The 27085-nt window shown below is 40.1% G+C and overlaps 3 protein-coding genes and 1 non-coding gene across 4 annotated transcripts; all 4 read right to left on the bottom strand.

Moving 5' to 3' along the window:
• Positions 1–7291: 7291 nt before the first annotated feature.
• Positions 7292–11072, bottom strand: LOC104426554 (probable E3 ubiquitin-protein ligase LOG2). The gene is made up of 3 exons (XM_010039656.3): positions 10181–11072; positions 8453–8945; positions 7292–7814 (listed from the first exon to the last, which is right to left on the bottom strand). Exons 1-3 carry the CDS (start codon positions 10681–10683, stop codon positions 7698–7700), a joined length of 1113 nt encoding a protein of 370 aa, XP_010037958.1. The 5' UTR covers positions 10684–11072; the 3' UTR covers positions 7292–7697.
• A 1881-nt stretch (positions 11073–12953) lies between these two features.
• On the bottom strand, positions 12954–16296 carry LOC104426555 (V-type proton ATPase subunit G1). The gene is made up of 4 exons (XM_010039657.3): positions 16135–16296; positions 13978–14067; positions 13588–13688; positions 12954–13390 (listed from the first exon to the last, which is right to left on the bottom strand). Exons 2-4 carry the CDS (start codon positions 14063–14065, stop codon positions 13247–13249), a joined length of 333 nt encoding a protein of 110 aa, XP_010037959.1. The 5' UTR covers positions 14066–14067; positions 16135–16296; the 3' UTR covers positions 12954–13246.
• Positions 16297–19124: 2828 nt separating this feature from the next.
• On the bottom strand, positions 19125–20878 carry LOC104426556 (probable aquaporin PIP2-2). Its single transcript, XM_010039659.3, has 4 exons — positions 20381–20878; positions 19837–20132; positions 19600–19740; positions 19125–19502 (listed from the first exon to the last, which is right to left on the bottom strand). Exons 1-4 carry the CDS (start codon positions 20691–20693, stop codon positions 19383–19385), a joined length of 870 nt encoding a protein of 289 aa, XP_010037961.2. The 5' UTR covers positions 20694–20878; the 3' UTR covers positions 19125–19382.
• TRNAV-AAC lies at positions 20209–20282 on the bottom strand. Its single transcript has one exon. It is a non-coding gene; the product is annotated as a tRNA-Val (tRNA).
• Positions 20879–27085: the final 6207 nt, after the last annotated feature.

Genomic DNA, 27085 nt, shown 5'->3' on the forward strand with positions numbered 1-27085 from the left:
TGGGAGTGGTGGCCTTCTGCTCTGGCTTTTCTTTTAACGTTTTCCGAGTCGCCCTGGCGAGAGCCACCTCCGGACCCGACATCAATCATCAGGCTCTACTCTACTCTACTCCCCCCCTGCGAATAAAAACAAAAATGAAAATGCAAATAAAGAAAAATGGGATATTCGATTAGAAAATATTAAAAAAAAATATATATATATATATATAACGTCCAAATCCGTTGCGGCAGCGCGGAACTTTCTTTTGTCGGTCGAACCTCACCACATCCTCTGTCATGCGGATTGCTATTTAGTAACAGCGAAATGGGGTCAATTGCTATATGAGTCCAGACCAGAAACTCATTTGAGTGGGGGCAAGAGTATGGGAGAGAGATTAAGAGCGCGTTTGATAACAATTACTATTTAAAAATTATTTCGAAAATATAAATAAAAAAAATGTTTCTTTCCTAAAACAATTTTTAAAAAAAAACGTGTTTAACAAACTTCGGGAATAAAAAATGAATGTAAATACATTTGGTAAATTTGTATAATTTTTTTATTTCCTTTATTTTTTATTTTTTTTTTTATTTTTCTTATTTTCTTTCTTTATTTTCTTTTTTTTTCTTTTTTATTTTTTCTTTTTCCTTTTTTTTTCTTCTTTTGGCTCACTGGTCTCAGCCATGGCGGCGGCTAGTGACCGGCGACGAGGCCGGCCTCGCCCGGCCATATAGCGAGGCTCGCCGGGGTTGGCGAGGCCAAACTCGCCCAACGGCGGGCGAGGCTCGGCATTGCGGGCCATCGCCAGCGACGCCGACCTAGCATTGGCCCGACGAGGCCGAGCCTCGCCGGCCGGGCGAGCTCGGCCAACCCGGCGTGAGGTCGGCCTCGCCTTGGCTAGGCGTGAGCTCGAGCTCACCTAGATTCGGTGAGGCTCGGTGTCGCCAGCCACCGCGCCTAGCCAAGGCGAGGCCGAGCTTCGCTAGGGGCCGCGACGGTCGAGGTCGCCGACCCTCGACGGCCGTCGCCGGCCCTTAGCCGGCCGGCAACCGACCAAAGAAAAAAAAGAAAAAAAAAGAAGAAGGAAAAAGAGAAGAAAAAGAAGAAGAAAATAAAGTGTTTCTAAATTTTGTTCAAGAAATAAGAAATAACTTTTTTTTTTTTCTTATTTCTCGTTACTAGATGTGTTTACGAAACAAAAATAATTTTGGAACAAAAATGAACACAAACGCGTTTGTTCCTTTTTGTTCTCCCGTGAACAAAAAAAAAAAGTTTGTTTAAAAACAAAAAAGAAATGCAAACAAACGCAGCTTAAGAGAAAATTAGAATTCTAATCTAAAAAGTTAGAACTTCAAAATTTCAAAATTTATATATATATCAGTTTAGTCCGAATCGGATGGATGGATGGGTAGGTGAGTGGACGGATGATTTTACAATTATAATCAAGAAACGGACTCATAATCAACGATTTTGAAAAATTGAAATCGTGAATTAAATTGATCTTATATGAGAACCGTCGGTTCGATTCAATTTGATTGTGGTCAATTTTCAATTTTTTTTATTCACACTTAATTATAATGAACCACATATGATCATCAAATCTGATGAATAGACACAATGCATATTTCGTTCATTTTGAAGATTATATTCAGGTGATTTGTGGACAACACGTTGTCGTGGTTGGTTATATGCTTTTCCACTCTCTGCCCCTCTTTTCCCTAATTTACATATATATCACGTCATGCATATGCTTTGGCCCCCTCCCCCCAAATATTATATTTATATATATATATAAAAGGAAAGCCTTTGTCAACTGTTGAAAGGAAAACAAAATATCTTGTGGACATATTGCTCGGTCAGTAAACTTTACCATAATTGCACAATTCGAAAATCGTGAGCCACGTTCCCCTGCTGATTCCTCAAATCTAATCATTGCGTAAGTGCAATAATTGTAAGGAGCTGCACTGGTGAAAGTACAACAACGCAATGCTGCTCCCCTCTTTCCCTGGCCACTGTCGAGCTTTTCCATAAAGCATTAACCGAAGGCCGTTGAATTTTTCCTTGATGGAATGAGGAATTTAGGAAATTTGAACACGTATGCAATAACGAATTTTTATTTTCCTCTGTTTTTCAATTAATTTTTTATTTCTTTCTCCCCCTCCATCATTCTCTAATAAAATTTTATTTATAGAAATCTCTAATAATATACCTAAAAGACTAAAAACATAAAATACGTAATAAATATAAATATATTTATATATTGAATTTTATATTATAAGATATAATTAAATTTGAATATATAAATAAAATAAGATTAATTTTAAACATAAAAATGTATTTTTTTGTTATTTCTAATTTATTATATTAGAATTCAAATATTATTTATATTGAAATATATTTTAAATTTGTTAATTTAAGAAGTTATTTTTTATTTGATAAAAAATTTCCCCTTTCGACTTGTATCCCGTTTATATCCGATTTTCGCCTATATTGAGTAGGTACAAACGTGAGATATGATCAATTTTATTTTACCTTGAATATTATTATAACTACCAAACGCAACCTAAGGGTTAATATAACGCCTTAAAAAGAAATTAAGTCAATTCGGAGACTCGGGTTCTTTTAAGTTATGGGTCAATCTTGAAAAGAGCATAAAATACATAATTTTCCAAAATAAAACGATCTCAAACTATATGAAAATTATTTATTTTTCCCATGTAAAAATGTAATTGGAGTAATATACCACTTCCAGAATTTCTACCAGCAAGCCTCTTTCTTTCCTGGAAACATCACCTGCAACATTGAAGAAACACGCTTTTGCTTTAGTCTCATGAACTAAGCAATTTTTTTTCTCAATGAATACAGGGTGCCTAAAGTGGGAATACCAAATACATTTTATCTTTATTGGAAATGGAACATGTAAAAAGTGTGTAAACTCACCACCCACCAGGGTGACGCTGCTGGCGGCGAGCCTCTCCCCCTAATGCAAGGGGAGGAGTTCGATTCCCAGGTGTCGTAGAGTGACTTACCCTGTGATACATGTGTGGTGGCTAACACGTGTTGCCTCCAGGGTTTATCTCCCATTACCTCGGGTTTTCAAATTGTTTGTATTGGTACGATATGTGGAATTCCTGGGTTATTAAAAAAAGAAAAAAGAACGTGTGAACTCCGTGAGAGATGCGAAAAAGCGGGCATAGATGCGTCCTTTCGCCACCTGCAATAATTGTCCAACTGGTTGCCCAAAGGGTGGTTTCCCCAAGTGATGAGGCTTGCAATTGGAGTTCAGGTCAATCGGTTCCTTGCCGGACGGGTCCGTATGTTCACAATGATCGCGTGTGAGATGACAGGATTGTCGTATTCGGTAAAAATTAGTCGGAAATTCAAAAAGTCTCCGCCCACCATTAGGAAAAAAGAGGAAAACAACACTCGTCAGGCTATAATTCCACAATATAATCATCGCTGAATTAATAAATCCACCACCCGGTACCCTGCACAGGAAGCTGACTTATAGGCTGCCCATTATTATGTATGATGGTATAGTTTTTCTCGTTACAAATCATTCCGATACGATGATTATTTAAGTAGCACCAATATTGACACGCGACACGACACAACACGACACGCTGATAAATCATTTTTCAAAAAATAGAATATTCCTACACGTTGTATGTTAACTATGTCTTTTTATGTATATTTATCATTTTTATTAAAAATAATTTAATTCAAATTCACAAATAAATAAATAATAACAAAACCTATAATGAATTTACACTAAAAATATTAATTCACAATTTATTAAACTTACTTATTGTTTCAATTTGACAAATTCAACTCCCTAATACATAAAACTTGAACGGAAAAAAACAAATAATTCACATTTTGGACTCGTGTATTAGACTTATCAGAAGAGAAGAGAAAAAAAAAACTTGGGATTCGATTGTGTATCACGGGAAGTAAGAATCATAAGAGAAAAGAAGGTTGGATTTTTCTTTTTTCCCTATTTATTATTTTTATTTTTATTTTTATTTTCACAAATATATATTTTAACTTCTCATTTATTGAAAAATTTTAAAATTGACCTCCTGTGTTGGAACTATATGTTAGAAACTAGCATATCCGAATTTCAACTCGAATGTTGAAGAAATTGATTAGGTGCCGATTTTTAGACACCCGTTAACCGAGTGTCAAAGGTGTGTCGAGAAAATCGACTAGGTATCGGATACGTGTTGACTAAGTGTCAGAGTGTCAGGAAAATTAACCAGGTGCTAGATTTTTTGATATGTGTTGACTGAGTGTTGAAAAGTGTCCGAGAGTGTCGGACATGTGTCAGAGTGCTCAACATGACACGAAGACTTTGGAAAAGTGTCGATGCTTCTTAGATGATCATGTGGTAGACGATTGACTAAGATTTTTGCTTTATTAATATCTATGGAATACTTGTTAATTATATTTAATTAGAAGATATATTCATTTTTTAATCTAATGCTTACACGCAAAATGAAAAAAAAAAAAACATTAGAAGTAATAAATTTTCTTTATTAGGATCTCTAATAAATGCCTTGAAACAGTCGTTAGGAAAATATTAACAATTTGATAAGCATATCCAAATCTTTCACATTGGTTGATGTAGTTATATGCATCTAGTAAGACTCCACCGATAAAATGATAATGCTGCCTCAAAACACCCCTATACAGTAGAGCCGAGATTTAGACACAGGGATTTGTTGCATCTAAACGGACGGCTTGTAATTCCTATCAACCCCATACAAAATTGAGAGAGGTTCTTTTCTTCTTCTTTTTTCTCAAAGAGCCAGATGAATCTGCATATCTAGAGAGATGCTTATCGAGATCACGACGCGATTTGGTCAACAGAATAATTTGAGGGGACCATCCGTTTTGTTTTTGGTTCTGTTTTCGTTTGCTAGGTACGATTGGATCGTCGCGGAGGCTAATCGGATTGGTGTCGCAACGTACGACCCTAATGCGACATCAGATATTTATGTTTCCAACCCCCCAAAATTATAAAATCTTTAATTTATCCTGGGAAGTGACAACAGCCAAGTATTACGTCGATTGGTGCAGATTAAAAGCAACGACCTTTTCCAGCTGGAGTTTAGTCAACAACCATCAGCTACGGGCCCTCCAACTTTGCATTATTAACTAATCAAATAATAATAATAAAAAGAACCCTTTTTGAAGGAAATTCCTTTCGAGATCGCGAAATTTTAGTGGAACCATGGTTAACTGTTCTAAATTTTTTTGTTATTTAAATATTTTAATACTTCCCCTCATGCTTAATTTAGTTTTTTGTTTGGTACTAAGCATGAAAATGGAGAAAGATTCGAATTTAAAATCTCTAATTCTGATATCATATAAAATTTTGTTATGATCACTTTCAACTATTATAAGAACTTAAATTTTTAGACGATTGCTTGAAATTGAGATATTCTTGAAAAATAAATGGTGTTAAGAGAAAGGTAGCGTCAATCAAACTCGCTTGATTTTGACATCCATATAAGTTAAATAGATTACTTGATAAGAAGATGATTAGGGTTGGAGCGCGTGCGTAATGGGATGTACCGCGGGCTCGCACCCCAGCCGGCAGTAAAATCACAATTGATATTGAATTTATCCTTTCTTTCGGGATGTGACTTAATTCGAAACATCTGGTTTCATGGGAACCTGGGTCCGTGTGGAACATAAACGATAATCGATGGATTGAGTTTAAAATTTCGAAATCTTGGACCGACGACACCTATGCTGAAAGTGATGATTGTACCCAAAAGCACGGAATTTAATTAGTTTGAGTAGATTGTGTCATCGTGAAAAAACTACCCCGGCCTCCCCCATGCTTCCACTGGGATTGCATTATTATATAGCATCCAGTGGAATAATAATTATAATAATATGATAATACTCCACAAAATTAGTTAATACATACATTAGAAAGCTACTTTATGAGCTAGTATTAGTATAATGAAAAGCAGAAGAGGAAGTCAAACCCCTTTTAAAAAAGAATTTAACTGATGGAGGAACCTTATCCTGAATTATAGAATCAGGCATTATCTAAAACACGCAATGTGATCACTTGTCGCATTCCCGTTGAAAATGCAAAAAGCTTGGCCTTCACTGAAAAGAGGAAGCCGACCTTTGCCCACTACCCGCTTGAATGGCACACTCGATTTCCACAAAAAAAAAAATGGAGACCATCCAATAGAAAAACCTCAGCTATGTTCGGTTGTCTAGACAATTTTATTGGATCGGATTTTCCCATCCAATTTTTGTTGACTTTGGATATAAATGAATTCAAATAAATATTATCCAAATGATTATATAATTTCCACGCTTAAGATTAAAAATAAATCAATATTAAAGATTACCATTGGCAAAAGCTTCCTTGAGTTGTGTTCCACATCTGTAACCTCATAATTTTTACTTTTCCAAATTTCACATATAATATATCCCACTTCTTAGATGCATTTTTTTTATCCGGACTTACATTTGGATTTCGCGTCATTCCAAATATTGATAATTCTCCGATCCAAAGTTGATTGGGTCCACCAAACAAAGTTTCAAGAGTTTCGACTTTTAAGGTTAATGCATCAGTTTCGGGATTCAAAGATCAAGTCGATGCATCGATTTCAAAAGGTGGTTATCATTACGGTATCTGTCTATCTTATGGCGTCCTTCCTGAAAAGTCAGGGAACGATTCATGTGAGTGAGAACTACTTTTACAATAGTTTACATGCAGAGTTCATCTAGATCCAGGCTCGATATAACCCAGCTCTTCCTAGGCAGCAACATGACCAAATGCAAGCTAGAGATAAGGCCCTTTTGCAACCATACAGTTCGTGAGGATCGCAAGCAGGATTCGATCTCGCAATCGGGCAATAACATGAAGACATTGCCTCCTTCGCAGTGTTGGAAAGAACTGAAAGAGAAAGAAGTCTGGGCCACTCTGCAGGAGGATTAGGGCCTGAAGCTTCTGATGGACCTACCATCTCATGCCTTCTTTTGTCTTCAACTCTCAAGGGCCGCTGATATGGATCACAGGGCGTTCAGCCCGATGGCTTGGGCTGAGATAGGGGCAAACCGACCGGGAGGGTTATGGGACCGGATCCTAGAGACGAGGCAGGAAACAAAGCGCTGCCAGGACCACAGGTGCAGGAAATCTTGAGCCAATTGAGGCGCTCTCATTCGACTTCTCCCGCAAAATGAAAATAATAATTTCAATCATAACTTACAAAGAAAATTGGAATCCTTTGTCAATGGTGGTCTAACATTTCTCGACGTGAGGAACTAATCGACGATACTGTTCACTAACAAAACTCAATGTCTTATTCCCAGTTCTCTAGAGCCCTTCACACCCATCAGATAGATCACAAAGTCAGCTGTGATGGGGGGATTAAACAGCATCAGAACCAGAATTTCATTACAACATCATCTTGAGCAGCTAGAGGAGTTAAGATTGCATGAGATGCTCAAAATTTCACATAAACAACACCCAGAAGTATAGAAAGTAGTATGTTCTTTGATGCATTCACAGTGAATGCTTCTTCGTGCCTCGGTGAGTGAAACTTGCCATGTGATCATTGCACAGGCAACACTAAATAAGCACAGAGAAAGGAAGAAGAAAAAAGAATTTCAAAGAAAATAAAAACAAAAAAGGAACAAAACCGGAGGACTATGATACAGCATGAGGATGCTAATTAATGGCAACTTCATTCGTCAGAAGCACCGCTGACCTTGATCTCCAGAAGCCTCTCAACTGGTTGCCGGCAAATGGGACACCTGTTTGTCTGGAACCTCAAAACCTTGGCACACCCGCTACACATACACTGTACCATGGAGAGAGAGAGAGGAAATCAAAACTGCCCTCTTGATAGACCAGTTACATTGTGTAAGTAAAGGATTGTTGAAGGAGGGAGGAAAGTGAAGCATTTAGTGCTAAAGCTGACCATAACACACTGATGATATGAATGCCATACGATGTTGTCACCGTTAAACCCAAACAAGCAACACCAAATAAAAAATTCAATCAGACATTTTCACTTCAGGATGAGTTGAATACTTCAACATTCCTAAACCACCATCATGAGCAAAATCGGATGCTGGAAACCCCTCAAAACATTCAGTAACCTTCAATGGTAAATTAATGCAGAATAGCATGTATCTTCCTCTAGGCTTGGAATTAATTCACCTTTTTACCTTTTCCTTATCTTTATTCAGAAAGTTGCTACCATGGAGTGAAGCAATTAACATGATCCTCTGGTGATTGAACAACTCTTGTATAATCCAGTAAAGCAAGATTTCAAACTGGTTTTGATAATTTGACAAAGAACTCAAAAGAATTCAGGCAAGAATAAAACGAACTTTTCTAGTCATACACACCTTGACAAGCCTCAAGCGAGAATTTACAATCCAGTGAGGCTTCACAGTGCTACACCAAAAAGAAAAGTTAGGGAAGCATAATTACCATGTGTCGGCAGGGAAGGACAGTTGTGTCCCTTGGTTCTGACAGGCAGATCACACATTCCTTTCCAGGGTCATTTCCATCAACATCACTCTCGACCGAGTTCCCGATGCCATAAATCTCCTGCAGCTCATACCTCATCCCATTCACCCACAAGATCTGCTTCACGACCCGCACCTGATATTCGCCCTTCTCCTTCTCAAACACAGCCTGAGTAATCTGAGAGTTCACGGTTCCAGACATGGCATTCCCGTCAGGACCTTTCTGGGTACCCAAGGATGCCTCTGCCTTCACTGCTAGAGGATACACGTCAGTGTTACTATATCTTAATTCTGTCTCCTCGAACATTGAAAATCCGATTCCTGTTCCAGAGGGCTGTTTAAACTTCTGGCCAAGACCTTCCTTGAATTCCACCATTACTGGTGGTAGAAGGTCTTGTTTCATTGCACCGAGACTACAGTCCTCCACTTCCTTTGCAAAGAAAACCAAAGTGATTCTGTAGCAAGACTATAAAATTAGACGGATGACAAAATAACAGAGAACGGATTATTTAAACAATGTCAGTTTGACAATTTTTCCAATCTATTGGTTGACAATATAAGAATGAAGACAACAGATGAATAAGCTCTCCCAAATCAGAGGTCAGACATGTTCCAATCAAATTTACGACACTCTAATACAAAGATTAGACAATTTCTACTGCCAAAAAAGAGATTGTTTAACACAAGCAACATGCCTAAAACGATCAACGCACAGCAATCCCATTAAACCATCTTTTCAAAGGAGGAGATAACCATGAAGTCCCACATTTATATCGGCAGTGTAAGATGTAAGTGACATCAGCAAGAAAAAAAACAAGCAGTGCAAAATGCTCAAAGATGCACCTTAACTACAGTCAAGCTCACAAGCCAATATTTAGTTTCTTAAGAACCCATTCACTACCATAACTCTGCACCTCTCGATGAAAAGAAGCATTTCAGCACTTGCTATATCTCTCTATCGCAATCCATAACTCTGTTGAATTATGTGTTTCTTATCACAATATAGAGAACTCCTCACAAGCTATCGGCATGAAAAAAGGGAGAAACATTCAAGAAGTGTTCACTCGTTTAGACAACGCACCAGTAACTGTTGCTTGCATCTCCTTCATAATGCTCAGTGTTTGTCCCTTGCAAACCATCCACAATACTCTCGCTTCATTACAAATTCATAATATCTTAGGCTATGGTATGTCAGGTCGATCACATTGTCATCCCCCATCAATAAGTCTGCTAAACTACAAAAGCTTATTTTCAACCCATCATACTTTAAGAATCTCCTTGACATTTCATCCGAACACAGCATGAGTATATGCTGAACTGAGTTGCAGCATACAGATTTTATATCCTTCCTAAGCATCCAAACATCAACTTCACACTATAAGTTTGTTACATTGTGAGGAGAAATTAATAAAGAAAGTCGGTGCATCGAGGCATGAAGACAATTAACCAAACAGAAAGTGCCATCGTCCCTCCACGGATCAAATTAGTGAAAACATGCCCGCGACGTATTTATATTACACAAAATCCTTTTCTACCAGATACTCTATTCTCTGCAGTATCACATCACATCAAATAATCCATGGAGAGATCAACCTAACGTAAGGTAAATTACAGATTGCACTTCAAGACCATGATCGAACAAAAGCTAGATTCTAACAAAACCAGTACAGAAGCTACAAAAAGCGAATACCTTCCATCGACAGTGGCGTCAAAAGTGAAGGAAACCAGAAACTTCCCAGGATTCTCCTCATCAGGCTCAATCCTCAGTGTCTCCTTCTTTATGTTCACAGCATTCCTAATGGTAACCGCCTTCTGGTGCTCCACATAAGGCATCATCATAACCGGCCCGCACGGGTACCTCCCGCCGACCCAATTCCCGTGGCCCTGCTCCGCATGCGGCGGACCGCCACCTCCCCGCGGCGCCTGGTGGTGGTGGTGGTGGTCGTACGGCGCCGGGAGCGGCATGGGCATCGCCGGCGGGGGCGGAGGGTAATAGGCAGGGTACTGGTAGTACTGCGGAGGGGGGTTAGGGCTCGGGTACTGGGGCGGGTACGTCGTCGCCGCCGCGACGACGTACCTGTTGGAGGTGACCTCCGGGGGCTGCGGCGGTTGCTCCCCCGGGGGGAAATGGTGGGTGCGCCGTCTCCCGTGCCTCCGGCGGCCGCTCCCGCCGGTGCTTCCGCTGTTGCCCATGGAATTCCTTCGGGCAAAAAGGAAAAAAAGAAAAAAAGGACAACTGGGTTTTCCGATCCAATCGAAATCAGGCGACTAGCCAAGAAGCATTGGACTGTTCAGGCATCAAAAAGCGAACTTCACCATCGAAACCATCACAAATCGCAAGGATGCAGAAGAGAAACTCTGCGATCCGGGAGAGCCATAGAGAGAGAGAGAGAGAGAGAGAGAGAGAGATTGAAGGGTAATGGGATTGGAGTAGAGCTATGGAGGAAGATTTTGATCAAGGGTAGGGGTGATTGGTTGCGTAAAGCTCCACCCAAAACGCCATTGATGACAAACGAGAAGAGAGAGAGAGAGAGAGAGAGAGAGAGAGAGGATGCCAAACCCACAAAGCTATTCTCTCTCTCTGTCTCTCCTGCTCCTTTAACCAACTTTTTTAGATATAATTAATTAGTGCGAGTAATATTTAATTTTTTTTTTGCAATTACATGAAATTGGAGTTTCGTGGTTTAAAGAAAGATGGGACATAACTAAGGTAAGATTTACCGACAGACGTGCCAGAGCTCCACTTCCGGCGATTATGCAGGTTTTTGTTCCCTCCCGGGCAAAAATCCTTCCACCTGCATTCGCTTTGGATCTTCAACTACCATGTTGCGTTACGGAAACATTTTCAGAAAATAGTTTTTTTTTTTTTTGGGGGGGGGGACACGGGGGAGTTAGCCATATTGTATTTCTGTGCAACAATCATGAAACTCATTTACTTTGGTCAAGTTTTTTTAATTTAAGAAAATAGATCTTTTTATCAACAAGCTGTGCATAACATATCGAAAGCACATCCCCATCTTATCACTTGAAATAAAAATCTCAAACCTCCATTTCACCATTGAATTAGCTATCGTCGTATGGATTAGTCATCATATCGTTGCATTAAGGAAAAACATAGATGCTACTGCCGAGGTTTATTATGTTGTTCAATTTGTAAAAACCAAGAATTTCAAAAATCCAAAATACCAAAGATATATATTCTCTTTCAACAAATAGGAACTATTGGAGTATAGATATTTTGTAGGGCAATTTAATTTGTACTAGTTCTCATAATATCACATAACGTGGTTAGAGAATTTCAATATGCTCGATCATGTCGTGATGCAGAAGAAATCACAAACAAGTCAAATCCCAGAATTAGAATGGCGGGAGGAGTTTGGTCTGAATCTTGCATTCCTTGAGAAGGGTATTTTGTTGAAGTCATACCCTTCCAAGACAATAGTACCTTCCTCGTCCACAGAACACGTTCTGACCACGGGATCTCGATGAACCATATTTTCATCAATTCGATAATTTCACTTTCGAAATTTGATTGAGTAAGGGATTTGTTAAACGTATATGGTCAATCAACCATAATCAAATGAAAGAAAAAATATCGAGCAAAGCATCACGCCCGCAAAACTTTAACAAAAGGCGAGCGCGTTTTTGCGTGTTTCGTCTCGTCGCGAATATAAAAGCAAAAGGGAGCTTGACGGTCGAGGGAGACGCATCAGTCGTTTTCCTCATGATTGCTCAATCCAAATCTTTGGGTAGGCTTGATGCAGCCTCAAATTTAGAATTAAGGGTTTAAAAAGGTTTATTTGTCTGGAAAAAATTATTTTAAAAAAAAAATTTCAATTTTTTGACATTTGAATAACCAAAAACTAATCGACCAATGAAAGACATTTTTCTTATTGAAAAATAACAAACTTAGATTTTCATGTAAAAAAATTGAAAGCTAGATATTCTGGCAAGAGAAATCACTTCTTTTCTAAACCACCAAACAAATATAAATAAAATATTTTATTTGAAAATGATTTGACAGTAACCTCATCTTAAGAAAAAGATTAAAGTTGTGATAAGCTCCCTTAAGCTTTTTAATCACTGGAAAGACCAAGTGGGAAAGCACGCGGATATAATTATGCTCTACACGTGTACTCCACCACGCCATTAAAGAAACGGCAACCACAAAAAGAACAGCCCATCTCTCTCTCTCTCTCTCATCTCCACTTCGAATTCACATTCATCTTTTCGCTTCGAAGTACAAGAGAGAAGTCTTCAATACCAGTTTCCTCGTCAAGTAAAAACGACAGGTTGAAGTTCAAATGTCTCTGCATCTTCAGATAGAAAAGAGAAAAGGGGTGTAGATGCCTTGAGTCAACGAGGAAGGGTGGTACATGTATTCCAAATTATATATTCCTCAACCACGGCAGACTTGCCATGTTTGAAAAGATATTCGTTATCCAACCATCAAGTCGACAAAATGCAGCAATTCGGCAGGCAGCAGCAGATCCATAAATTATATAGGCAAACGGGAGATTGTTTACTCACTCCGCAATACTCCGCAAATCAAGTTTCTCCCCGGAACGGTCAGGAGAGAAGCCGCATCACATAAATAAAACTCACAACACGCTTATTTGAGTCACAGGTGCTGTCTGCCTATGTTTAAACAATCACTGAATTAGCTATTCATGATGCATCTCAGACATGCGACAGTGCAGCGCCAATTGCACATGCTACCAGATTACATGAAGATTACTTCTTTGCAAGCAAAGGCCTAATTCTTCACAGTTGTCACCTGCTTCAGAAGCATCTGCACAACATCATGTGATATTCTGCCACCTTCTAATTTTAGGTTGGTTATCTTGATGTCAGTCTCTTCTTCGAGCCGCTTCACATTGGCACCTGAGTCTCCGCTACTCTGTTGATTGATCGCAAGGCAACATGGAAACCAAGTCAGCAGTTATCGACATTCTAAAAGAGGCCAAGTCTACAAGATAATTGATGTTTTGAGAACTCAAAGATGATCAGGGACTGTTTCTTTGCAGACCAGAAAGTGTACTAAGGATAAGGAAACTAATTTGTTTCCTCGTATCAATGAAATCAACACAAACTTACCGCTGCAACCTTTTTCTGGAAAGCAGAATCCATCTGAGACCGATATTCTGCAATTTCCTGTTCAGCCTCTTCTTTGGCTTGTTTCAGTCTGGTCATTTTTGCTGAAAAGGCAGAGTTTAAGTTACGATAGGACTAGCCTTAAAAACACAAACCTGAAAGCTTTTAACAAGTGCTGAAGAAATCACTTTTCATCCCACCCGAGTGTCAGATCATTCTTTAACAACATATTCCCCCATTAAAAAGAAACTAATGTAAGAGATACACTAACTTTCATATCCTCCTCGCATGTAAAAGTAAATGCAATGCGTGTTGAACATTGGGACTTCAAATTCAAGAGTGGAAGCAATATGCTGATGCATCAAATTGTCAGGGAAGCTCATGATGTCATACCATTTCGGGCAGCATTAACAATTTGTTGAGCTTCTTGTTCTGCAGCAAGCAACTGCTGAATCCCACCCTGTCCCCTATTGGCTTCCATTCCTGTACAAAGTTATCCAATTTAACCAGTTATAGGGGAATAAAAAAGCACACTGGCAATTACATGTGGCTGAAAGAAGAACCAAGTAGATAGGGTAACTATTTCGAATTAGGGGAAGAAGATTTACCTTAATCACTATCCAGTCTACCTCACAATCTTAAATATGATTGAACATATGACACCAAATATATGGCAACATAGGGAGTGATTTTAGATGCTAGTCGATTCCAAGCCTAATAGGCCACACATAAAACACGTTTTTTTCCCACTAATAGCCCAATACAAGTAGTAGTCTGCTGTTAGCGTAAATACACCAAATCCATAGCCTATTGATAGCATGGTTTTTGAAGTACTAGACTTTTGCTAGCTGTTGAATCATTTTCATACATTTATATAAGGCCTATAGCAACTAAGAACATACATATGGAGAGAATGCTTCCATTTCTTGGCCTAGAACCAAGAAGTCGGGATTATGTTATAAAAACTCTATATTGGCAAATGAGAATCATATTTATGAATGTAAATCCACCGTCTAGAATGCAGAAGACAATACCCCAGGAGGAGGCAAATGCAGCAACAATTAATCTCCTCAATCAACTGCTTCAATAAGAAGCAGAGTTCTCTCTCATGTGATTCATACAAAACCAGAAAAGTCTAATGGACTGTGACACAAAATTAAGAGAGGTGATGCCCAATAAAACAGAGATGTCTTACAAGATCAATAAAAGGAAAAGCTACATTAAATATAGTTTTAGCTACGGAATGGTTCTACAACTAGACAATTACAAGGGTCACCTTCCCTACCATCGTTTATAATGCTATTAGAAGTTACATGCCTTGAATAAAGGTAAAGCATTTTAATCTTGAAATAACAGCAGAGTGTGTCGATTTTTTAAGATTGAGGCAGTGTACTATTGTGGTGGTTTTGGCAGGAATCTTGATAAAGACGTTTCGAAATGCATACAACCAAGGGGATCATACTGCACATTTGTCCATTCTGACTCCAAGATGCCAGTGTTTATAATCATTACAATTTGATACTGTAAGCTCTGACCTTATCAAACGCCAACGACTGCTGTCTTATTTGTCAAAGGGTGCATTAGACTGGTCTTATTAAAAGAAAAACCTTCTGCTAGAACACACTCAACTTCATCTTGCCTAAAGTCTTATTTTCCTCAAACAAAGTGGACAAGCCAAGAGCTTCCATCGCTGTTGCAACATCCTAACTAGCCAATGCCGATGCATCTAATCAACGGATGAAAATGCTATCTGCTCACATAAGCAACATGGGCGCCCCTATACTTTCACAACTGAATGCACAAACTCAGGCACGGATAAACCCACTTCTTTTGTTGTCAGTACTACTCCTGGTTTTGCTAATGTTTCAAAAGGAGTAGTTAGGGAGAGATTAGCACATTGTGCTGACTTCAGTACGGAAACTTGCTTAGAGAGATCCAGGAGCCTTTGTTCGAATTGGGGCATTAGAGAGCTGTAAAATATGAGTTCTTGCTGAGATGAAGCAGGGCCTTCGATCTCCCTGCTTTTCCAAGCACTCTTTTTTATAGCATGTAGCAGGTTTAGCTCACCTGCTTTGTAAGAAAACTAGTCCCCAAATATAAATTCAGTCTCATCACGAAATATACGAAGCTAAACGATTCCACGCCGGTGAAAATTCCGCCGAAAGGCAAAATTAAGGGCCTATTTTCTCACACTAAACCGATCAAGGACAGAGCGAGGCCAATAGATCTCGACTCGCCATTACAACCTAGAAAGCTACTGCCGGCTTCGATTCCGAGGCTTCATCGACCCCGAAAATCGGCGGGAGCCGAGAATCGAGCACGGAAATCATCCCCTTTCCCTTTCCACGTGGTTCCGACACAAGCGAATTTACAGAATCGACCGCCGAAAAAAATTCAGGAAAGAGAAATCCAGCGCGAGAGTAACGACCGAAACGAGCGGATCCCGGAACGAGGTAAAAGAGAGCGCGATCGCAGATCCGATCGAGCGGATCTAATCGGAGACGGGAATGAGCGGAGAGGATCGAGTACGGCGGAGGCAAATCGGCGTACCTGACGGGGCTCGGCGTCGCTGCGACTGGGAATTTCTTCGCGGAAATGGGAAGATGAGAGGACCTTTTTTTTTTTTTTTTTCTGATGGAATTCGCAGGACCGTGGCGAACGGAGAGTATGGTGAATTAATACAATGAAAGCTTATCAATATCCGGGAGAGATAACGCGCGGAAAATTGCATGAATCATCTCTTAATTTTGATTTCTTCAATATAACCCTAAATCTTTCATACATTTTTAATTTATTATTTATTTTATGTGAAAATATTTAATATTTACCTATAAACTATAATTAATGAAATAATGGTATCTATTAAAAGTTCAAAAATCATATTAAACACCACATTGAAATAAAATTTAAGAATTCTAATGAACAAATGAAAAGATTGGGAAACATACAGTAAATCTGGTCAAAGTTCATGGACCGTATTATAAATTTAGCCAAAATTTAAGAATTATTTATATAATTATCCCATTATGTTTTTCTTTAAAATTTTGAAATTATTGAAAGCTTCCCTAAACTTTTGAACTTTCAACAATCACAAATTGATCCCATGAACTTTCAATACGATTAACATCTCATTTTATTTTCCATCTAACATCTACATACACATCAATTTTAGGGGATACATGTATACTTTTATATGCTTTTCAATTAAAAAATCTTTTGACCAAAAAAGAAAAAAAGAAAAAAATCTCTCTTTTACCTTTGATTTCTACTATAAAAAAAAAAAAAAAAACAAGGCATCTAAAGAAGCTGGATAAAAATAAATTAAATAAGTATTTATATCACTACAAAATAAATACTAATGATATATAAAAATAGAAGGGTCAATCGACAAAAATCGAATAGTGATTACACATTTTTAAAGGTTTTTTTTTTTTTTTTTTCACCGCCTCCGTGTAGAACGTGGGAGTCGAAACCCACCCCGAAACTAAATCGTCTCCAACCCTAACCCCTTTGAGAAAGTGGGGATTCGAACCCCCACCTCCCCCTTCCAAGTTGAAAGGCCCAATGGTTACATTTTTAAAGGTTAACTGATGCAAAAGCATCATTAGATCAACAAAAAACACATAATGAGTAACCAATTTTTGTCACTTGATATTTTTGTGATTGATGAATTTTCCTATTTTATTTAATTTGTGATCATCCTTTTTTCTTAAAACAACTTATTTAGGTCCATTTAAATGGCTACATTTATCAAATTTTAATAACTTTCTAATTATTATAGGTACTTTTTTTTTTGGTTATTAGTCTTTTAGTGAATTTGGTTTTCTCCCATTTTTATATTTTCCTCATTTTTGTGGTAATTAAGGGTAGAAGAGAGGTTCTATATAAAAAATGATATAAAAATGAATTGTACATGCTAATAGAAAAAATAAAATACGGCTAACAACTATAACAAAATGAAAGTTTAATATGCATGTACTAGTTGAAAGTTCAAAGGCAAATATGTATTACCCTCAAAGTTAGTATGAGCAACTGTGTAATTTTCCTTCACTTTTAGTAGTCGAGTGGTGTTTTTAGTAGTCAAGTGGTGTTCGGAGTTGATTTTCACTCATTCAGATAATCCACCTTCCCAAGCAATCTTAAGAAGTATACTCTCCTATATTTGTCTGATGCATTCGAGATATTACTCTTAAAAGTGCTCCCCATAAGATTTGAATCCAAATGACAAACAGAGGAGTAAATTCCCTTATCATCTAAGCCAACACCTTATTGATATGTCCTACATTACCCAATCCGAAAATGAAATTGATTAGCAAGTGTGAGAGTACTTAATTATATGACACTAAACAATGGGTATGTCTTAACGTCTTATAAACAATTATCAATCTTGAAATCAAGGGTCAGTTGAAATAAGAAATGAAGTTACAATCATCGCGAAGCGATCGGATAAATATGAAATGTATCTTCAAAACATCTAACCCAACACATGCCTTTTTTGTCGCGCTTTTGCCTCGAAGTTCGCTTACATGGCAAAAAGCACCCGATCCCAGTAAGTAAAAACACCTGGAAAGTGCCCCTTTTGCTGTCATAGTTTCCTCTTTTAAGGTGCAAAACGAAAGTACGACCCGGTAAAATAACGCAACAATGGATACATGTTTATCAGCGGCCGGCTCAGCTGGACTGGACCAGTTTCTCATCAATCAGCAGCAGCATCAACCTTGGGGCGTCCCTTTCAATTGATGTGCACAAAGGAGCAAAAATCCCAGCAAAGAAGGCTGCTGGCAGCGTCGGTTTGGCTGTTCTCGGGATGAAGTTGACAACTGAGGTTCAGTCTGATCACGCCCTTTACAGTGCAGAACCAGCTTGCTCCATGCGAAGCCGCATAGCAATTTCGCAATCGCCTGCACATCCACAATCGTACAACCTTCGTCCGCGGCGCTACACGATGCGAACGTGGCCATCAGAGCTTCCCTACTTTTTTTGGGATCGTTTTCCCCTTACGTGTCTAACCGAAACACCCCAGAAAGAAACGCCCCTCTATCTAATCTTTCAACCCCTCTTTTTTTATTATTCAAAATTTTCTGTTAGACCAACTCGAGCGATGTAAATCACATCCTTGTTAGCATGCCGGATCCCAGGCCTCTCCAAAGCAACCCTACCCCATTAGGCCCGATATGCATTCCACGTGCACCCAGTAAGAGCTTTCCCTCTCGAGGTTGTGCCCGCCCATTCAGCCCGTATTAGTTTCGGTCAGACCCGATCATGAAATCAAGAATCATACATTAATTGTTATAACCTCCTCTCTTGTCTCACATCGCCTAGGGATGAAGGTTTTGGTTAGCTTATAAGGCTTTGGTCCCTCTAACTTGTGTAACGCGTTTTAAAGCCGTGAGGGAAAAGACCGTGGCTGGGATGATGGTTCGTCCGCGTCGGGGTGGATGACCCAAAGCACATAGGGCCCGGGATGTTACATTAATATAACAAGATCAATCTGGATAAGGAATTTAGGCCCCGCGAGGGGCTCATTCCCAGCACATTGATAAGGTATAGCAAGTGGCATTTGGAGGAAGTGCATTAGACTCTCGTATTGACAGACTTCACGGTTCCACAATGACCCTAATGGAAAATAGAACTACAGAAAACCCACCCCTAATTAGGCACACAAAAGTAGAAAAACCCAGTGCCTCAAGCGCACACGCTACGTACTGACACACAAACAATTTACACAATACAACAACTAAAACCCCAAAGTTCCCTCTCTCCCCTCTGTGATGACGTCTTGAGGGCATTGTTTGGAGTTACAAGGCGGAAGAGCTCCTGAAGGAACCGAGAGCCTTGATGGCCGCAGCTCTCAGAACGTGCTGGTGATAGAAGGCTGCAATGGCCGCACCAATGAATGGCCCCACCCAGAATATCCACTGCGCAAATTCAATATACAGAGACGTGAATCCTTAAAATATGATTGATTTATAAGATGAGCGTACAAGATCAAGCGCCAGAGTTCGAATTCATTACTTGGTCATCCCACGCCTTCTCCTTGTTGTACATCACCGCGGCCCCAAAGCTCCTGGCCGGGTTGATGCCCGTGCCGGTGATGGGGATCGTGGCGAGGTGGACCATGAACACCGCGAACCCGATGGGCAGGGGCGCCAACACCTTAAAAGCACAATCCGCACAATTTCAAGTCAGAGAGGACAGAAAAGATCAAACCAGAGGGGGGAGGCAAACGGGGAAAAGGGGTTTAAAGCTTACGGGGACGTGGGAGTCCCGGGCGCTCCTCTTGGGGTCGGTGGCGGAGAGGACGGTGTAGACGAGGACGAAGGTGCCGATGATCTCGGCGCCCAGTCCGGTGCCCTTGCTGTAGCCGGCCTGGAGCATGTTGGCCCCGCCGCCGTACCGCTCGTAGTAGGCCCTCTGGAAGGCCTTCACGAGGCCGCACCCGCACACCGCGCCGAGGCACTGGGCCACCATGTAGAGGATGGCCCGCACCAGCGACACCCTCCTCGCCAGGAACAGCCCGAACGTCACCGCCGGGTTGATGTGCCCCCCTGCCGATCACAAGCATAGCAAAAATTCAATTCGAGCCGAACAAAGATCCAAAACGAAAGTATAATGAACCCGGACTGGCGTCGCCCGGACTCGAACCGGAGACCTTCAGTGTGTTAGACTGACGTGATAACCAACTACACCACGACACCACTTCGCTTCCCAATTCGAAATTGTTTAAGCTTATTTGAGCTTAGCATAAACCATATAACTACACTATTAGTATTCTAATCGGCTATGTTGTGCGCACCAGAAATGCCGGCGGTGCAGTAGACGAGGACGAAGATCATGCCGCCGAAGGCCCAGGCGATGCCGAGGAGGCCGACGCCGTCGCACTGGTCCCCGCCGTGGGTCGTGTCGCTCTGTCTGCTGTAGCCGATCACCGTCAGCACGGTGATGTACAGGAAGAGGAGGGTGGCGACGAACTCGGCGATGACGGCCCGGTAGAAGGACCACTTGACGAGCTCCTCAGCGTCCACCAGTGGCGCCGGCGGCGGGTCGCGGTAGTCCTTGCCGTGGAACTCCCCGCCCTGTTGCTCCACCACCTCGTCGTCCTTGGCCATGTCCTTAAAGACCCTTTAAAACTTTCCGAGGACGGAAATCGTGACGAGAGACTGGTAATCTGTGGAGAGCGTGGTTGCAGATCAGCGAAAAAGCGAAGGGGTGAGAGGGGTGGGAGAAGGTCTGTTTCTTTTTATGGAGGGGTCTTGCAGAGAGAGTAGTACGAGAGTGTGCTGGGACTATCGAGTGAACGAACGAGAAGGATGTAGCGAGATCTTTTTCTTTTTTTAGATTATCGTGTTTTCTTTTCTGGGCCCCACTTGGATCTGATTTTCCACGGATTCTGATGGCGATCTGGCACTCTCTATTATTTGCTTGAGATCCGAGGACGTTCCAGCGTGCTCGAGAGGGTTGCTAAGTAGATTAAAGGGAAAACGTAACTTAGAAAAAGGGGGGACGATAGAACTTTTCTTGCGGGGTATTTCATAGGCCGTGATCGAATTTACCTATCTCGTGTGAATTTTGGAGAAAGAATTGAAATTAGCTGGTATTTCCTCCCGGAAATTCAGAGTCCTGTACCCTCTTTTTCATACAAAATTTCCATTTTAATCCACCCATGAATGCTCTTCTTGTGTTAAAAGCCAGTAATAATGGCGGAAAAGCACGTCGTCCATTCGCAGTTCGTCAGCATTCTTTCTATGCAAATATTCTATTATTAGCAGAATATTCTTCACACTAACAACCAAAATCTGCTAAGCTTAGGTAACCAAAGCCCACCACGTCTGTCCCGTTTTATCCCCCATCAATCATCTAGCGGAAGGACACGTGTAATTACGTTATCTAATATTATTCTTGAAATAAAACTGCAATCATAGAACTTAGATAACATTGCACGTTTTTCAGGCAAGTCCCCGCGCGCGCGAAATCTCCAATCACTATCTAATGAACGACACAGGTTAGCGATTTTCCTCGTTTAGAGGAAAAAATCGTCGAGCGAGTTCTGTACAAGCGTGCCCAAGCGACCATCCCATCCTGGCCTCAACTTCACCACCACCGTCCGACTCCGACCCTACTCCAATCGAGCTCGCCTCGCCGATCTTATCCGTCCACGTAGCACCTTCTTTGGGCCGCGGAGTAGGGGTGGGCCCCGCGCCGTTGATTTCTCTCCAATCCATTAAATCCGACCTGTGCTGGAGAAGGGACGACGGGACAGAAGAGCCTCCAAATACGAATATAAAAAAAAAACAAGAACAACTTGGCTCTCGTGGTGCCACGTGGCGGGGGCCCGGGGGTCCTATGAAAGGGCTTTTGTCTGCAGGACGTTTATAGCTAAGCTCGTGACGGAGGAGGGAGGGAGGGAGGGAGAAAATCGAGGGGCCGATGAGGCGTTCGGTCGCCCTGCCGTGTCGCCGTCATCGGTTGGGAATTTGTCGCGATCAGACACGTGGGAATCCGATCGCCGTTATCCGCAACTAGACGGTGGGTCTATTGAGGAATCGGAGGGCCCGTTTTGTTTGTTCAAAGAGTCGCCAAATCCAAAACGTGATCGGGCACATGTTAAAAATGTACTCGCCCTTTCGCTCGGACAGCGCATCATGTATCGCTATTTTTGAAAATAGCAATTTACGTCTAGAAACATCCATCATCAGACCTACCGGTAGCCAACCGTGATGATTCAGAACTTACTCTTCATTACCGAGGTCGCAAGTTCAAATATTCAGGTACTAGCATTTTAAGTAAGGAGTTATGGTAGTGAAAACCTATACTAATCTCCTCCGAGGTATAAGGGTTCGGTCTTTCCGTGCTGTCCGGACATGAGGATCCGTGGTGGAGTTCTCGATTATAAATAAATATATATATATATATATATATTAATCGTCAATATAAATTTAGTGGGTCTTTTCATCGGAATAAAATAACCTTCATTTTCTCTCATTTTTTTTTCTATAGTAATTTTCGTTAAGGGCTAGAAAATATTCACCATTCTTATATCTCTCAAATCAACTCCATATCAATATGTCAATGCTTGAAATTCAATTGCCACATCGATTATTGCCATGCGGCTTATCATTATTTGCCGCGAAGAAGTAATCTAGGAACACGTTGAGCGTAACGATTTTTGGCCCCTCTTCCTATTATATTGATCAAGGGTACTCATCGGCGTCACCCTGATTTCAAATTCAATTTTTAAGTTAAAAATGGATAACCTCGCCATAGTCCGTGCGCACCCCCCCCCCCCATCCCCTTTTTTCCTCCCTCCCTCTTCCTCACTCCTCCATGCTTTCCCCATTACTCCTCTGTGCTCGACTGCTCTGGCGTTTGGTCGGGGAGGTGGAGCAGGTCGTGGAAGCCATTGACGACCTTGGTTCGAGGTTTGCTGCTGAGTGGGGACCTCGACGACCTCGCCATGGTCATCCTAGAGGCCGAGGGCGTGCGGGGTAAAGGGGGAGGGGGGAATATGTTGGTGCAAAGAGTGAGAGTAGGGGAGGAAAGGGGTTTGGTCTTTTCATTTTGGATTAATGGTAGGGGACTGAAACACGTGTTTTTGAAAAGCAGTTTATGTAAATGGTCACTAGATGAAAATTCAACTGTGCAATGAGTATTTTTCCAAAATTTTTCTTTTCTTTCCCACCTAAGTTTTAACGTTTTCGCTCAAATTTTGAAAAAATGTAAGAGAATCATATGTGGATTTATATATCGATATTATCTTAGAGTTTTCGAGTCGAGACATAATTGAAATGCATAAAACCACAAGATTTATTTTCCAAATCACCTTGTTAATCAAAATAAACAAGCATGGTTAGTTAAATAAAGTCAAGAAAATTGATAAAAAATAAAGAAGGACAAAAATAATGAATCAACGATTGGATTCATGATCAACCCCTGATTTAATTTTTGAAAAACAAGTCAACAATCTCTCGTGCATAAAGATATATGATCATGCATTCTAGACCATTGATAAAGCAATTTACAAGGCCCTACTACCCTTGTATAATCATTCCACCGTAATGGACACAATCTTAAATCTTGATATTCAGGTGCATTTTGGCCAAAATGAAAAACATACTTAACAAATTTGTTTCGTGGAAAATCTCCATTTAAAAAAAATGGTCTTTATAAATGATTGCCTTTATCAATTATAATGAGTCAATCAGAATTATATTCATAGTTGACTACTGACGGATAAGCAACGGTTCCACATCTCTATTGGAAAAAATATGGTTTCGAATTGTGTAGAATAATGAAGACGGATATTTAGAGTATTCAAGTCGAATTTTGAGGCGTGATATCACTTTCTTTAAAGATTTATTTGTCCCACAATATTGCTAATGGTCACCGGTAAAAATCCTCCAAGATACAACAAAGTCTTGGATGAGAATAATACATAGCAATTCTAATATTTCTCCAGGGTCTCTCTAAGAAACAATTGAAAAAATGGCTGTAGTTTTTTCAGACGGAAAGCTCGAAAAAGATGAAAATGATCACTCTCGCTTTTCCGAAAAATAACGAGTATATATATATAAAACAGTCTTGAACTCTTCGTGAAAATTGCCAAAGAATGAACAAACATGTCCTTTAGAAAAAATTGTTCAGATAAATAATGCGACTTTTCGGAAGAAGTCGAAAAACCGAACAATTGCAACATTTCGAAAAGTTACAAACCGAATAAATAATTTTCCAAAGGTTGTCTCGAAAACACAAATAAAAAAATCAGAATAATAGTTTTTAAAAAATATGTAATTTCGAATTTTCATTTTATATTTTATTTCCGAAAATTCTCAAATTAAAAAGCAACCTTTGATTTGAATTGATTAAAAATTAATAACATAAAAAAAATAACAAACCTTTCAGGAAAAGTTGCAAACCGAATAAATAATTTTCCAAAGGTTGTCTCGAAAACACAAATAAAAAAAAAAATCAGAATAATAGTTTTAAAAAAAAATATAATTTCAATTTTCATTTTATATTTCATTTCCGAAAATTCTCAAATTAAAAAGCAACCTTTGATTTGAATTGATTAAAAATTAATAACATAAAAAATAACAAATGGATTAATGCTAATTAAACCGTGGGCGTGCTAAGTGCGCCAAAAAATCGCGCACGTGCACGTGAGTGAGGTCTAGCCCCACCCAATCATTCTTTTAAGTAATATAGAAAATCCCGCACTTTTAAATTGGCCCACTCCCTCCCACTTCTCCTTTGTGGGACAAGGAAAAAACACTTATAGTTTGTTTTGACAAACAAACCTCCAACAATCTCATCTACCAAGCCATTTCAATTTTGTATCGTGGACACGGCTCGAGCGGTTGGGCTAGTTTCTCCTGGGCCTTTTCTGGAGGAGTAGAAAGGGAAAAAGGCGAAAGCAAAGATGAGTGATGAAAGAAGGACGGTGCAATTTTCTTTTGTTCGGGAAACGAAGGAAGATTGAAAAGGGAGCAAAGTGAGATGAAACACTTTGTCCTCGGCTTACGTAAAATAATCTCTCCAATTTGCTGAAATATTCGGTGGTTCCATGAGGCCATATGAGGTGCGCATTTACGTACTCAAGTGCAATTATAGATTGACGTGTGGACATTGCTTTGAAATTAAAATATAAAAATCTCATTTTTCGTTTTCTTCCTTCTCTATCCAAAGAGCACCGCCCGTCTGGTCATCCAGACTTGCGTCCGCTACCAGTCATGGACTACCGGCATCAATGGCTGATGGCCAGGCCAAGCCGTGTTTAGACCCTAATATGGACGGTCATCCATTGATTTATTCAATGGCTTTAAAGATCAAGATAGGCGAGGGTAGAAATGGATGAGTAATGATGGAGCTGACCACGAGCGACGATAGAGTGGATAGCAAGTTACCATCTATGGACGAACAAATAGGGGTAAACATGTCGAACCGCCCAAACGGGGAATCACCTAAATCATACTAGATTGGCCAATGTGGTTCTATTCCCAAAGGGATCGGTCCAATTCTCAATTTCATAAAAATGGAACCGATGATTATCAGTCTAATTCCCGGTTTCAGGAGGGAATCAGACCGGACCAACTCTTTTTTATTTAAATATATATTTTAAATTTCTTAAAACAACAATAAACCCTAAAAATAGTAATAATTATACTATATGTTTTTTAATTTTTTTTCTAAGTGATCGGTTCCCAATACTAAAACTGTCTAGTTCGATTTCTAATCCAAAATTGGGAACTAGTTCTCCTAGTCCGGTTTTGGATCCTTAGATGGAGCTGGATTGGACAATCACTCCTAACAAACAAGACTTAGGCATGTGGATGAGCCATGGACCAGTGACTATGATTAGTGACGCTACTAGCTCTCCAAAATTGGCCGTCGATGTAGCTCGTACCTGCTGACCATGCTAGCTCTCTAGATTTGGCCGTCCATGGCCGTCGGTGTCTCTTGCGAGCCTTACTCGTCCATGGGCGGTGATGCTACGGGCCCTCTAGATTTGAGCCTTAATTGTCCATGGGTGGTGACGCTACGGGCGCTCTAGATCTGGCCAATCATGGTTCGGCATCGCTCATGGTTCGGCATCGCTCGTGGGCTTTGCTCGTCCATGGCTAGTGGCGCAATTCATGGTCGCGAGCCTCTGTCGTCCAAGGCACGCAAAAGGCAAAAAGAAAATACATAACGCGAAGTGACTTGTCTGAGGCCCATGACCGACCATCGATGGAAGAAGAATTCCGCGTCAAAATGCACATGTCAATTTATGAGTGGATGTGAGGGGAAAAAAAAAAAGAGCGCTACTTTAGCTGTTGATACGGTACGATGGAACCACCAACGAGGGTGTAGACAAAATTAGTGGAATTGTGCTTTTGGCCTTTAGGACATTTTCATCATTGCTTGAAAGACGAAAAGTTATCAGACAAAATTGCTACTAGCCAAATTTAAAATGTTGGATTCCAACATTCATCCCACTTATTTTCGCTTTCAATAGAAATTGAAGAAAAAAAGGGATAATTATCGGTAAATAACCCACCTATTTTTCCCAACCGCTTATGCTTATATTTTTCTTATTTTTATCAATTAATAATCCGTCTGCTTATATTGTCCGTTCCTTCTGGAGTAGTAGCAAGACTGTCATAACTTTGATTTTTCCTATATGCACCTTAGCAATATTAGGGATATAAAATTTGCTATTCCTTCTACTTTATTCGAGTGTTCACAACAAACTCACATATAATTTTTTCACAATGATAGAAATTCTGAGGGGAAAAAAATAACTTTATGAAAAAAAAAAAGGCCTTTGCTTAACACGCTAAATTGGCTTTGATAGACATGATCATAGGCAACCAAAAAAATTCCACAAATCCATGTCCGCCCGTCACCTGCTAAGCTACTTTACATCAATGTCACAACTTCGCAAGTGACAAGTTCGCAGCCCACGGGCTTAAACTCATAGCAAAGGGGGAAAAAATCAAGAAGAAAAGGGAGGGAACTAGCGACG

This window comes from Eucalyptus grandis, chromosome 11 (genome assembly GCF_016545825.1).
Source record: "Eucalyptus grandis isolate ANBG69807.140 chromosome 11, ASM1654582v1, whole genome shotgun sequence".
Lineage (NCBI taxonomy): Eukaryota > Viridiplantae > Streptophyta > Magnoliopsida > Myrtales > Myrtaceae > Eucalyptus > Eucalyptus grandis.